This window comes from Salmo salar, chromosome 01 (assembly GCF_965601325.2).
Source record: "Salmo salar chromosome 01, fSalSal1, whole genome shotgun sequence".
Taxonomy (NCBI): Eukaryota; Metazoa; Chordata; class Actinopteri; order Salmoniformes; family Salmonidae; genus Salmo; species Salmo salar.
In genome coordinates, this window is record NC_138291.1 from 52,664,498 (window position 1) to 52,677,740 (window position 13,243).

At 39.1% G+C, this 13,243-nt stretch overlaps 1 protein-coding gene across 2 annotated transcripts in view; it reads left to right on the plus strand.

Moving 5' to 3' along the window:
- The window catches only part of LOC106604517 (myopalladin), a 50,886-nt gene extending 47,118 nt beyond the window's left edge, over window positions 1-3,768 (plus strand). For both annotated transcript variants that reach the window (XM_014199196.3, XM_045719093.2), the window contains 2 exons: window positions 133-266; window positions 426-3,768. In XM_014199196.3, coding sequence (XP_014054671.3) covers window positions 133-266; window positions 426-475 — 184 coding nt within the window. In that variant the 3' untranslated portion in view covers window positions 476-3,768. The remainder of the gene's footprint in view (window positions 1-132; window positions 267-425) is intronic.
- The last annotated feature ends 9,475 nt before the right edge of the window (window positions 3,769-13,243 follow it).

Sequence of the window (13,243 nt, forward strand, 5' to 3'; positions counted from 1 at the left end):
ATTCCAATTCAGCCAGATTAGATTAGAAAATCAATGCTTGTTATTCACCAAAAACATTTAATTAGAACACAGTTGATAAATACACTTAGTTTAGTGTGATGATTTAATTGAAGATATGTTTTTTGATTCTAGCTTACACCAGGATGCCACTGGATATGTTTTCCTCCTGATTCAGCCAACCAGGAAAGAGGATGCTGGCTGGTACACCGTATCAGCAAAGAATGAGGCTGGAATTGTTTCATGCACAGCGAGACTAGATATCTATGGTAAATTCAATACAACTTTTAACAGCTTTCTCTTACCTGTCACAGTGTTTATTGTGATAGTTTTGAATGACTCAATAGTTGCTAATGATTGTGTTTTAAGTATATCAATATATCAAATGCATGGACTACAATACCCAGAACCATCTCTGTTCTTTGCAGCCCAGTGGCATCAACATGTTCTTCTGCCTATGAAGAAGGCTCCGCGGTAAGGCAGTCGCTATGCAGCACTGACTGGCCAAGGCCTAGACATCAAGTCCGCCTTTCCCACGACGGACAACAGCCCCATCCTGTTCTCCAGCTCCCCTAACGAGGCACAGTTGGAGAGCGAGGAGCTGTGAGATGCTAGCTGTGTAAGAAGCAGACATACTCTGCCACAGGGTTGTAAAAGTCTGTAAACTTCCCCATAATGGACAGGTTTTTCAGAAATTCTAGTTGAAAGTTTTGGAAAGTTTATTGGAATTTTGCCAACCTAATCACCACTGGCCCTTTGAACCCACAAACTACTCTTCTCTGGAGTCTCGTAGGGCCGGTTTCCCAGAAACAGATTAAGCCAAGTACTGGACTAAAAAGCATGCCCAAATAGAGAATCTCCATTGAAATGGTCTAATCTACTAGACAATCTAATCTGTGGTGGCCAGTAGGATTAAGAGATGGAAGAGCAGGACTATAATCTGTGTAGTTTGTTTCATCTGGTTTGTGTGATACATTTGAAGTGATACATTAAAGTTAGAATGACAAAAACGGTTAGATTTTAAACTGTCAACCTAATGCTGTGTTTGCTTGTCCGCCATTCCTATTGAATTGTATCATTTGAAATGTCTGATTCACAAAAAACAGACACAATCACCAAGTCTTAGTTCACCAGCCACCAAGTCAACTATAATCTTCCAATAGATCAGATGTATTATTTTATTTATTTTTGATTAGTTAGATTGATAGACTAACGGTTAGAACGTTGGGCCAGTAACTAAAATGTTGCTAGTTCGAATCCTCAAGCCAACAAGGTGAAATATCTGCAATGTGCCCTTGAGCAAGGCACTTAACTCTAATTGCTCCAGCAACAATGTGATAATGTCAGACCCTGGCCGTGACCCCACTCTCTGAGGGTGTCTCAGGGGGAGAGTTGGGATGTACAAAAAACACATTTCCAATTCACACATGCATATTAGTACACACTTGTACATGTGTTAAATAGGATAAATATAATATAACTTCTGACCCACTGGAATTGTGATACAGTGAATTATAATTGAAATTATCTCTGTAAACAATTGTTGGAAAAATTACTTGTCATGCACTAAGTAGATGTCCTAACCGACTTGCCAAAACTATAGTTTGTTAAGAAGAAATTTGTGGAGTGGTTGAAAAACGAGTTCTAATGCACTTACAACCTAAGTGTATGTAAACTTCCGACTTCAACTGTATATATATATATAGTTCCAGTCAAAAGTTTGGACACACCTACTCATTCAAGGGTTTTTCTTTATTTTTACTATTTTCTACATTGTAGAATAATAGTGAAGACATCCAAACTATGAAATAACACATATGGAATCATGTAGTCACCAAAAAAAGAGTTAAACAAATTCTTCAAAGTAGCCACCCTTTGCCTTGATGACATCTTTGCACACTCTTGGCATTCTCTCAACCAGCTTCATGAGAAAGTCACCTGGAATGCCTTTCAATTAACAGGTGGCCTTAAAAGTACATTTGTGGATTTTCTTTCCTTAATGCATTTGAGCCAATCAGTTGTGTTGTGACAAGGTAGGGGTGGTATACAGAAGATAGCCCTATTTGGTAAAAGAGTCCATATTTTGGCAAGAACAGCTCAAATGAGCAAAGACATGAAGGTCAGTCAATCTGGAAAATGTCAAGAACTTTGAATGTTTCTTCAAGTGCAGTCGCAAAAACCACCAAGCGCTATGATGAAACTAGCTCTCATGAGGACCGCCACAGGAAAGGAAGACACAGAGTTACCTCTGCTTCAGAGGAAAAGTTAGAGTTAACTGCTCCTCAGATTGCAGCCCATGTAAATGCTTCATAGAGTTAAAGCAACGGACATATCGCCACATCAACTGTTCAGAGGAGACTGCATGAATCAGGCCCTCATGGTCGAATTGCTGCAAAGAAACCACTACTAAAGGACACCAATAAGAAGAAGAGACTTGCTTGGGCCAAGAAACACGAGCAATGGACATTAGACCAGTGGAAATCTGTCATTTGGTCTGATGAGTCCAAATGTAAGATCTTTGATTCCAACCGCCGTGTCTTTGTGAGACACAGAGTAGCGGAACTGATAATATCCGCATGTGTGGTTCCCACCGTGAAGCATGGAGGAGCAGGTGTGATGGTGTGGGGGTGCTTTGCTGGTGACACTGTCTGTGATTTATTTAGAATTCAAGGCACACTTAACCAGCATGGCTACCACAGCATTCAGCAGTGTTACGTCATCCCATCTGGTTTGTGCTTAGTGGGACTATCATTTGTTTTTCAACATGACAATGACCCAAAACACACCTCCAGGCTGTGTATGGGCCATTTGACCAAGAAGGAGAGTGCATCAGATGAACTGGCCTCCACAATTACCGGACCTCAACCTAATTGAGATAGTTTGGGATGAGTTGGACCGCAGAGTGAAGGAAAATCAGCCAACAAGTTCTCAGCATATGTGAGAACTCCTTCAAGACTGTTGTAAAAGCATTCCTCATGATGCTGGTTGAGAGAATACCAAGAGTGTGCAAAGCTGTCATCAAGGCAAAGAGTGGCTACTTTGAAGAATCTAAAATATATTTTGATTTAACATCTTTTTGGTTACTACATGATTCCATATGTGTTATTTCATAGTTTTGATGTCTTTACTATTATTCTACAATGTAGAAAATAGTAGAAATAAAGAAAAACCCTTGAACGAGTAGTTGTGTGCAAACTTATGATTGGTATAATACTGTATATCTTTACAATTCTATCAAGAATTGGTTTGACAATATGATTGAATTTCCCTTGATATTCAGATAAACAGAATATTTCACAAGGAATACATTATTTGTAAATGCACACCTTTGCACCGTAGTTGTGTTGGGAGAGCATATTGATAGCAGCTGGAAAAGCAACTGAACTACTGTAAGCAAAGGGTGCAAGAGCATTGGGCAAAGTGTAAACAAAAAAAAACTAACAGAACAGATAGCAATAAACTGTACCATAGAGGCAGCTAAAAACACTCTTTTTTTTTTTCCTGTTTTGCATGTTATTTTGGCATTAATACGTCTGAGGAAAAAGGAAACCGCACAATGCTCTTGATAGTATCACTGATCTTTAATAAGCTTACGTATCGGCCTCGTGCGGTTTCCTTTTTCCTCATCTTATCCAACTCTTACCATGCACCTGCACAAAAGATAGCTCAGATGTGCGAGTGCCTTTTGAATTTTGGCATTAATACATCTCACATATCTGTTTGCAAACAATGTCATATAATAATAATTGAGTTATTAAATCCGAATACAAACTTGGTCTCTTTTTTGCTTTCTTGAGAAAGGCGGCTCCAAATCAAATGTTATGGGTCGCATACACATTTTTAGCAGATGTTATTGCGGGTGTAGCAAAATGCTTGTAGGCTCAGTGCTTTCTGTGGTGGTGGGGCAGCCAGTGGGAAATACTGTGCATAGGGGTTGGTAATGTTCTCTAGTTGCGCAATGATTGGCTCAGTGTTCTGTCACTCATGGTTACACTACGCCACTGCAAAATCTAAGGTCGAGCTAAAAAAATCACGCCCCTTAGGTAGAGTTACATTAGAATTGCCCATCCAAGAAGGCTTAAGGTCATTGGCCACAGATAAAATGACATCAAATCACGTTATATCTGCAGTTGCTTTGATTGGACTGACATGTCAACATCATACTTTCAAGACCTTAGCTCGCAAGCTACTATAGCAGTCATCATCGTGAATCATGTCGACAATCTGCTGGCAAATCCTTTTCAATCCTAGTCATATGAAGAGAAATTGTAGATGAAACGTATTGGTGCTCATTGGACATAAACATTTCACAAGTTGGAAATCGCTAATTTAACAATGAGTGGTTTGGAAGGAGTCAGTGGCTAACTGCAACCATTGCAAAGCAATCACTAGCTTACTATTCAGTGGACTAGGTGTGTGGTCCCAAGTCTGGGTTTAAGTGTCTCTTTTTATCCCTTAAAAGGATAAACATTCAACATTGGCCATGCTGTCAATCCAGCATGATTTCTGCCATGCTCAAAACAACTGGAAACTCTGAACTGGGAAATCTGACTTCAGTGAGTTCAAGACAACTGAACTCGGAAAAAAATGAGCTCTGACTGGGAAAATACGTTTTGAACAGTCATCCAACTCGGAATTGCAAGTCTTGAACTCTGGCCTCTTTCTAGAGCTCCGACCTGAAGATCCCTGATGTTATCATGATTCGACCTTGTTTTTTTCAGAGTTCCCAGTTGTCTTGAAAGAACCATAAATCCAGAGAATGCCAGACTTTGATGACAAAATTTTCCATGAAGGACCGACGCACCACCTTCCTGTTCAAGTGAGCACCACACGACAAGGAAAGTGCAAAAATGTGTTGTATGGTGCTGCATAAATGTTGTAATATGCCAGGGAGATATGTATACTGTTTGTAGCTAAGAAAGTAATACTATGTGTATGTTGTGTAGTAAGCTGTTAGTAGCCCATGTGGCTCACACAAAAAATTTGGTCACTTTCCCCCTCATAATTTCACCTACTGTTCTGACTTGGTAGTTCACATGTGGCCTATATCCTGTTTTAGAGCAATGTAATCATCGAATATTGTAAGAGCTTTCATTGTCTGCTTATATGCCCCCTTTATTTATCCTACGTTTCTGACTTGGTGTACAGGGAGAACACTGTAAGAACGGCCCATGTTCTGAATTCTGTCACTGTACATTTTAAAAGTGCTGAACAAATAGTTATGACTACGTCCGTCCTAGATCGCTCATTAATGTCTTAATCGAAATTACGGATTGCCTCGTCGTCCCCTTATGCCATAGTTTGTCAGTAGAAACCACATTTGTTTAAATTGGTTAAAGACAATTGTGATAAATAAAAGTATACCAGTTTCATTTAAGGAACCAAATTTGACAGCTGTGCCATACAGATTGCCAAATATTTGGGAAGAGATTTTCAATGTACTGATTTCATGGCACATAGTTTATCTACTGATACACAAAATGACGCCTGATTCAAAACTTATTGCAACCAATAGAATGTTATATAAACCATCCCAGCTCTGCAGATTTTGCTGCGAAGAGACAGAATCATTAGATCATTTGTTTTGGTACTGTCCATATGTAGCATATTTTTGGTCGCAGGTTCAGGAATGGCTGAAGAATTGCAACATTTACTTGGAGTATCTCTGCAAATAGCACTGCTGGGTGATCTGAAAAGTCATAGTCAATTGATCAATAATATAATAATACTCTTAGCAAACATTTTTCTTTAATTTACAATCTGTAGAATCTATGAGAATAGAACAGGTCAGACCTTTTGTGGAACATTACAGCACAATTGAAAAATAGAAACTGGATGGTGTTCAGATATAGATGTGAGGGGTGGAGGGGAGCTGAAGGATGGGACTAAAAACAAATTAAAGGTAACTAATGTAAAATATACTGTGTCTGTAAAATGTATATAGTATGTATAAGCTGGGTGTAGAAGCCTAAGTGTTTTTGTCAATTTGTTTTCTACAATTAGGGGAGGGGTGGTAGGATCAGAGGCAAATAATAGTCAGTCCTTGCATAAATAGCTTGGTCTATGAATTTGAGAGTAGTTACATTTCTCCATCCCCATCCCTCAGCTGTTTACCGAAACAACAGCAGCCGGGGGGTGACCACTATGGTGTAAATTCAGTCCGGACCATGGAAGATCCGCGCTATATCGCGTTTGAAATTTGAAGGCAATGTTCCCATGTTCGCAGAGATTGCATTCACGGTAAACGTTGCATATGTCGGATCAATCGGACATTACCTCTACATTTCAATGACCCTATAACGCGGATCTTCCTCGGTCCGGATTGAATCTAGCCCTTTGTTTGAATTGCAGATTGCCCCTTTAAAAGCCACAGTCTGTAAGACTTCCAGTAATTTCAACTAATGATATATAGCCTACCCTTAGAGATTGAGATTAATACAAAAACAATTCTTACCATACACCAAAACATGGGACCTATGACTCTACTGTTTATGTTTCTGTTGTTAAGAGACTTGTATAGCTTACCATCATGGTTAAAAAAAGTAATGTTGCATTCTCATGGAATGGCATTCATTGACCCCTACATATAAATCATATAAATCAATAGATGTGCATGTAAACATGTCATAGGATGCACGTTCTCCATTGTTAACATTTTTGTTGGTGGCCCACTCTTTGATGGTACAGTACTCACATAAGTGTATGCCTAGCCCTAGTCTATATTCATTGTCAAAATACATTTTATTCTAACTCGAGTTAATTTAATAAACAATGAATTATTTGATGATACAGAGTGTCTTCAGAGTAGCTTGTCATTACACATTAACCAAGCCAGAGTGAAGATGGTTTGATTTTATGTATTATTTCGTCTGTGTGTCACATCCTTTGCATTCAATTGTACTCTATATGTGCTTTCAACTGCAATCAATCAACATACATGTATTAGTATATGCTAATTACATGGCCAGGGTCTATTATACTATAGGTCTTTGGGCAGAAGATCAGAGGAACACTTGCAGTTATATTCTGATTGATTCCACCACAAGCACTCAACAGTTGGCAATGGAACATGTTAAGTAGGAGTTTGTCATGCTGAATGACTGAGTGGTTAACCGGTTGTTAAATGTGATTTATCAGCATTACTCTCACATTTTCGAATGAAAACATGTACTTTTTTATTTTACCCATTTTTTCCTGTCAGTTTGTAGTAATATCAGGCAGGGCCAAACAAATGATCAAAAACATTTTCTCAGCATCCCCATGGCTGAAGAAAATGAACATGAGCGAATATGCTGCCTTTTATAAAAGAATGAGCAGTTTGTCTCATATATTTAATGTTAAACTGAGCAGTTTATGGCGCACAAGAAAGCACCAGCTCCTCTCTCTTAGGCATGCATCTATGTCATCGGCCCTTTTAAAATGATCCCACCAACAGGTGATGGTTAACAACCTTGCTAGACTGGTCTTGCCTCACTATCATGTTGGTTGAGACCCTACAGTAATAGTATCCCATATCGGAGTATAGAGAACAAGGTGATCCCAACCAGGCACCAATGCAGCACTTCAACAACCAGTCGGAGAACCACTTCAGTGGACAGGTGAGTTGCACAGCCTGGGGAAATGTTCCTGGGTGAACCAGAGGTACTGTGGCTCTCCTCCATACATTACTCGGGCCATCCGCACCGTCTACAAACCCCAGTCCCTCTACCACCAAGGCTCATTTGACAGCATCTGCAAACTTACCACTAATGAAGGAAGGGAAAGGGGGGCTACCTAGTCAGTTGTACAACTGAATGCATTCAACTGAAATGTGTCTTCTGCGTTTAACCCAGCCCCTATGAGCCTTTTCCCAACCGAGATCAAGCGACTGGGGACAGGTTCAGAGACAAAGCGTGGTGGATGCTGCTTGTTTTTCAAAGGTATGATTTGGTTCAACACAGTTTGTTGTTGTATTTGTGTTTGCTTAATTTTTACTATATTACCTTGTAAGGATATCAAGTTGAAATGATGTACAGACTAATGCTGTGTTGGGAATCCCTTCCTTGTTATCTCATTAAAGGAAATGGGTACTGTCTTAAATTAGTATATCATTTAAGAATTATCTGAAATTATGGGATGATCTTCAATTATGTAGGACTGTGGGTCACTACACTGACTTAGAATACATTGGACAACTGGGAACTGTTTGTTAGGACTAAATGAGATAGGGTGCAGGCCAGGCAGCAGGCTGTTGGCCAGCCTAAACATGGCGGTGTTCGATTAGCAATCTCACTGGAGAAAAGACCTACATTCCTGTCATTATTGAAAGAGATTGTAATATCTCACATCTCAAAATAGGGCTACTTAACCACTTTTTATTTTACACACAGAGACTGATCATTTAGATCATATTATTTGTTTAATTAGTTAAAATGCACTTCCCCATAGCAGGGATTTCTTTTGCATGTTTCAGTGCAAAAAAAAAGTGTCACCTTTTTGGGCCCTCACCAGTTTGCATCCCTGAGAATGATGAATTTAGGAATGCTCAACACCGGTTGAATATGACCGGTGTCAGTAAACGTCAGCAAAATAAAAGTAATTATGTTGTTGCCAGCAGCACAGTTAGTCACCAACGCTCTAGATAACATGAAAACAGCCTAACCAGCTCTGCTAGGGTGTGTAAAATGGTCAGAGTGAGGTGTTCTCAGTCTCATTTCTGCCTGGAAGTAGCTAGCCAACGTTAGCTAGTTAGCTTGGGTACTTGACTGTGTTGAAGGCTCGGATCAACACTACTCTGCGCTCTGAAATGCTCAGAATTTATGAACGGACAATCAGTGGTGTAAAGTACTTCAGTAAAAATACTTTAATAAAGTAATACTTTTTTTATATTTATATTTTTGACTTGTTTACTTTCACTTCACTACATTCCTCAATGAAATAATGTACTTTTTACTACAAACATTTTCTCTGACACCTAAAAGTAATCTTACATTTTGAATGCTTAGCAGGAAAGGAAAATTGTCACGTTCACGCACTTATTAAAGAGAACATCCCTGGTCATCCCTATTGCCTCTGATCTGGTGGACTAACTAAACACAAACACTTTATTTGTAAATTATGTCTGAGTGTTGGAGAGTGCCCCTGGCTATCTGTAAATTAAAAAACAAGAAAATTATTCCGTCTGGTTTGCTTAATATAAGGAATATTACATTATTTTTAATTTTGATACTTAAAGAAAATGTAAAACCAAATACTTTTAGACTTTTACTCAAGTAGTATTTTACTGGGTGACTTTCACTTTTACTTGTGTAATTTTCTATGAAGGTATCTTTACTTTAACACAAGTATGACAATTGGGTACTTTTTCCACCACTGCTGACAATGCTCTGGATTTACGAACGTCCAGAGCGCACTCTGGCACTCAAGATTTGAATTGATGAACACAACCAAAATTGTAAAATGTTTAGGTAGTCATTTGTTATGCTAACAAGCTAGCAAGAGCATCAACTTCCGGTAGGCAGGCGAAGCTTTAGTAAGCTCAACTGAAACAATACGGTTTGTTTACAGTATACTAAAATGTACTAATATTATATAGTATATACTCATTAAGTATGTGGTATACAGTATGTTAGCATGGGTATTCAAACACAGCTATGGACTGTATATGTGTGCCATTCAGAGGGTGAATGGGCAAGACAAAAGATTTAAGTGCCTCTGAAAAGGGTGTGGTAGTAGGTGCCAGGCGCATCAGTGTGTCAAGAACGGCAACGCTGCTGGGTTTTTCCATGCTCAACAGATTCCCCTGCGTATCAAGAATGGTCCACCACCCAAAGGATATCCAGCCAACTTGACACAACTGTGGGAAGCATTGGAGTCAACATGGGTCAGCATCCCTGTGGAACGCTTTCAACGCCTTCTAAAGTCCATGTCCTGACTAATTGAGGCTGTTCTGAGGTCAAAATTGGATGCAACTAAATTTTAGGATGGTGTTTATAATGTTTTGTACTCTGTGTAGGTGTGCTCTACCTCTAACCAATAGCGCTGTTGGCTCACTCGCTCAATACATTTTTTGTGAGAAAATCAGTTTAGTTGAAAATGCTTTGGAAGTCATTTAACATGTATTTTTTATTCGGTACATCGAAATTTACTGCAAAATGTATTTTTATGTGCACTTTATCATCACACATCACATATCTGCAAGAAGTCAATCTGATGGAAACACGTCTCTGGTGGGAATATGCACATATTGTTTTTATGTGGATTTTAAAATATCTCCATAAAACATTTTTGCCAAAAAGGACGCTCGCTGCAGATGACACTATATTCTGCAAAACATGGCTACCTTACTACCAGTGGCGATTTTAGCACGTAAATCTAGGTGGGGAAAAAATAAATATATAATGGGATGCTTGCCAGCAAAGCCACTACACAACACTAAACAATACATTAATTGCACTATACCACTACTACACCTGGCTATCAGCGGAGCCTTGTCTGACGGTGAAACAGTTCATTCAGCCTCATTTACTGCCATTTATAAAAACATAGCTGATATGGCTGACTTGCTTAATTAAACAAATGTGGTTTCTACTGACAATTGAGATGTACAAACTATGGCATAAGTGGATGACAAGCGCATAAGAGGCAATCCATAATTTAGACTAAGACAATGAGCGTATTTTCTGCTGGCTTGTCCCACCACCACAGAAAGCACTGAGCTAGGCTGAAACACCTGCATTTTGGAGCTGCCTTACTCAAGAAAACAAAAAAAGAGTCCATGTTTGTATGCTGCTTTATTAACTCAACGATATATCTTTTTTTACATTGTTTGCAAACTGATATGTGACTGGTATTAATGCCAAGATAACATTCAAAACAGGCAAACCCTCCAAAAATATATATAATAATTGTTTCTTTTTTTGTTGTTGCTCAAAACAGGTGAGGCTCTGCCCTGAATGACGGGTCTCCACTATTTACTACAAACGAAAATGCGCAATAGACCACGTCTGGAATCAAACAATGAAAAAGCATATGCATAATAATGGACGAATCCACTGACACAGACAGCCAATATGTTCTTCATATTTTGTTTGTCTTGCAAAGGAGCGCTACTGAAGAAGTTGTTCTGGCTGATAGTGTATTTACAGCGAGTTAACTGGGTCGTTCCACGAAATGAGTCCCTTTTGGTAGTGCAACTTGGTGAGATGTTTTATTTATTTTTTCACATCATTTTTTACATTTTGTCATGAAGAGCACATGTTCAACTTAATAAAAAAACATGTTTTCACGTCTCATGAGATTAAATAAAAAAAATATTAATGGGTTGCATGTTTCTTCACAATATGGTTTTGAACATTCGTTTTGGACTGATGCCATACTGAGCATTCTACTCAATGCATCGTCAATGAGCGCTGATGAAGATTTTCATCAAAAGTGCATTACAGTGGCTTGGAAATACAAGGCAAATAATTAATAGGAAAACCTTTCGTCATAATTTTGATGTCCCCAGATTGCTAGCCAACTATAATTTTGGCTAACTAAGATTGAGGGGAGGCCACCGGGTTTTAGCTAGCTAACGTTTGCATTGCTAGCTATTTTTCACAAAATTTGCTAGCCAATGTCAACATTGCCATCTATCTAAAGTAAATTTGACAACATGATAATGCTGGCAAAGTGTAGTCCTACTAAATATCTGACTACTTTAGCAATGTCATCGTATTTCCATGCACTATAGTGTAATTAGACAAAACAGTAGTTAGCCTCCATCCAGAATGACTGGGCTTATCACCACTTCACGGCCCTACTATGGCGCCGCCGATAAAGGGTGGCTTGAGAACGTTCATAACAATAGCATGGCGCAACCCAGTGATGGAGGTGCAACCTATGAATAGTAAGTGCCTATAAAGTGTCAACTAAAGTAACATGGTTGACTGTAACAGGGCTGATGATTTCATCTTAAATCAGCTATAAATTCCCTTGTGACAGGGGGAATGGAAGCTTGTTGTGTGCAACCAGTGGAGGGTCCTCAGAGGAGGAAGGGGAGGACCATCCTCAGTCAATTTCATAAAAATAGTGAAACATTAAATAAGTTATCCTTTTTAGATAAAACTATACTAAATACATTCACGTCACCAAATAATTGATTGATAATTGAAACACACTGTAGCACCATGATGTAGCTGGAGGACAGCTAGTTTCTGTCCTCCTCTGGGTACATTGATTTCAATACAAAACCTAGGAGTCTCATGGTTCTCACCCCCTATCACAGACTTCCACAGTAATTATGACAATTTCTGGAGGACGTCCTCCAACCTATCAGAGCTCTTGCAGCATGAACTGACATGGTGTCCACCCAATCAAAGGATCAGAGAATGTATAAGTTACAGCTAGCTAGCATTGGAGTGCATAAAATGTGGTGAGCAGTTGACTCAAAGAGAAAGAAAGACAACAGTTTTGAACAAATTAATTTCTTCAAAAATGAAGGAGAAGCAAGGGAGAGAGCTAGCTATATTTTGCTGTATTCTTTTCCCACTTTCAGCTAGTTTAACCTACTCAAACACCTGGCTCAAACAGAGAGGGATGCTATGTTGGATAGCCATAGCCAGCTAGCTAACACTGGAACTCTTCCAAGTCAAGGTAAGCTTTTGGTTGTATTAATTTATTTCCACTGGGGCATGCCGGTGTAACTGCTAAACTGCTTGCTGACTGTACACTGTATTGCATGATTGTAGGGGGTTTACTAACGCTTTAGTTCTAGTAGCTATGTTGACTATGACGTTAGCTAATAATGGTGACAGCGATTGTAGGCTGTGTATAGTGGTTATGATATGAAGGTTATGGCTTGGAAAGGTTTTTCTCCTGGTCACAGACAGCTGATGTTTTGTGCACTGAATTCCACAAGCGAAGGGAAAAGGTGACAGGAGGAGAGCATGTCGATGCGAGAAGGAATTATAGCTACAATGATCAAAGTGATCATGCTGTTTGTATGTGGCTGCTATGAAAGTGAACTGTGTTTGAGTGTGATCAGGGGTGTATTCATTCTGCCGATTCTGTTGAAAAACATTCTTAAACGGAAGCCGACGGAACGAAACAGGGATAAACATACCTGAATTTGTCCAATAGAAACCATTGTTTGCGACTGTTGGACTAATGATTACACCCTAGATCAGCTAGATGCAGGCAAGAATGTGTAAGGTGGTATTGAATGTATTACCATCTGTCACCTTGATTACTCAAATTTCTTTCAACATGTGCACCTACGTTGTAA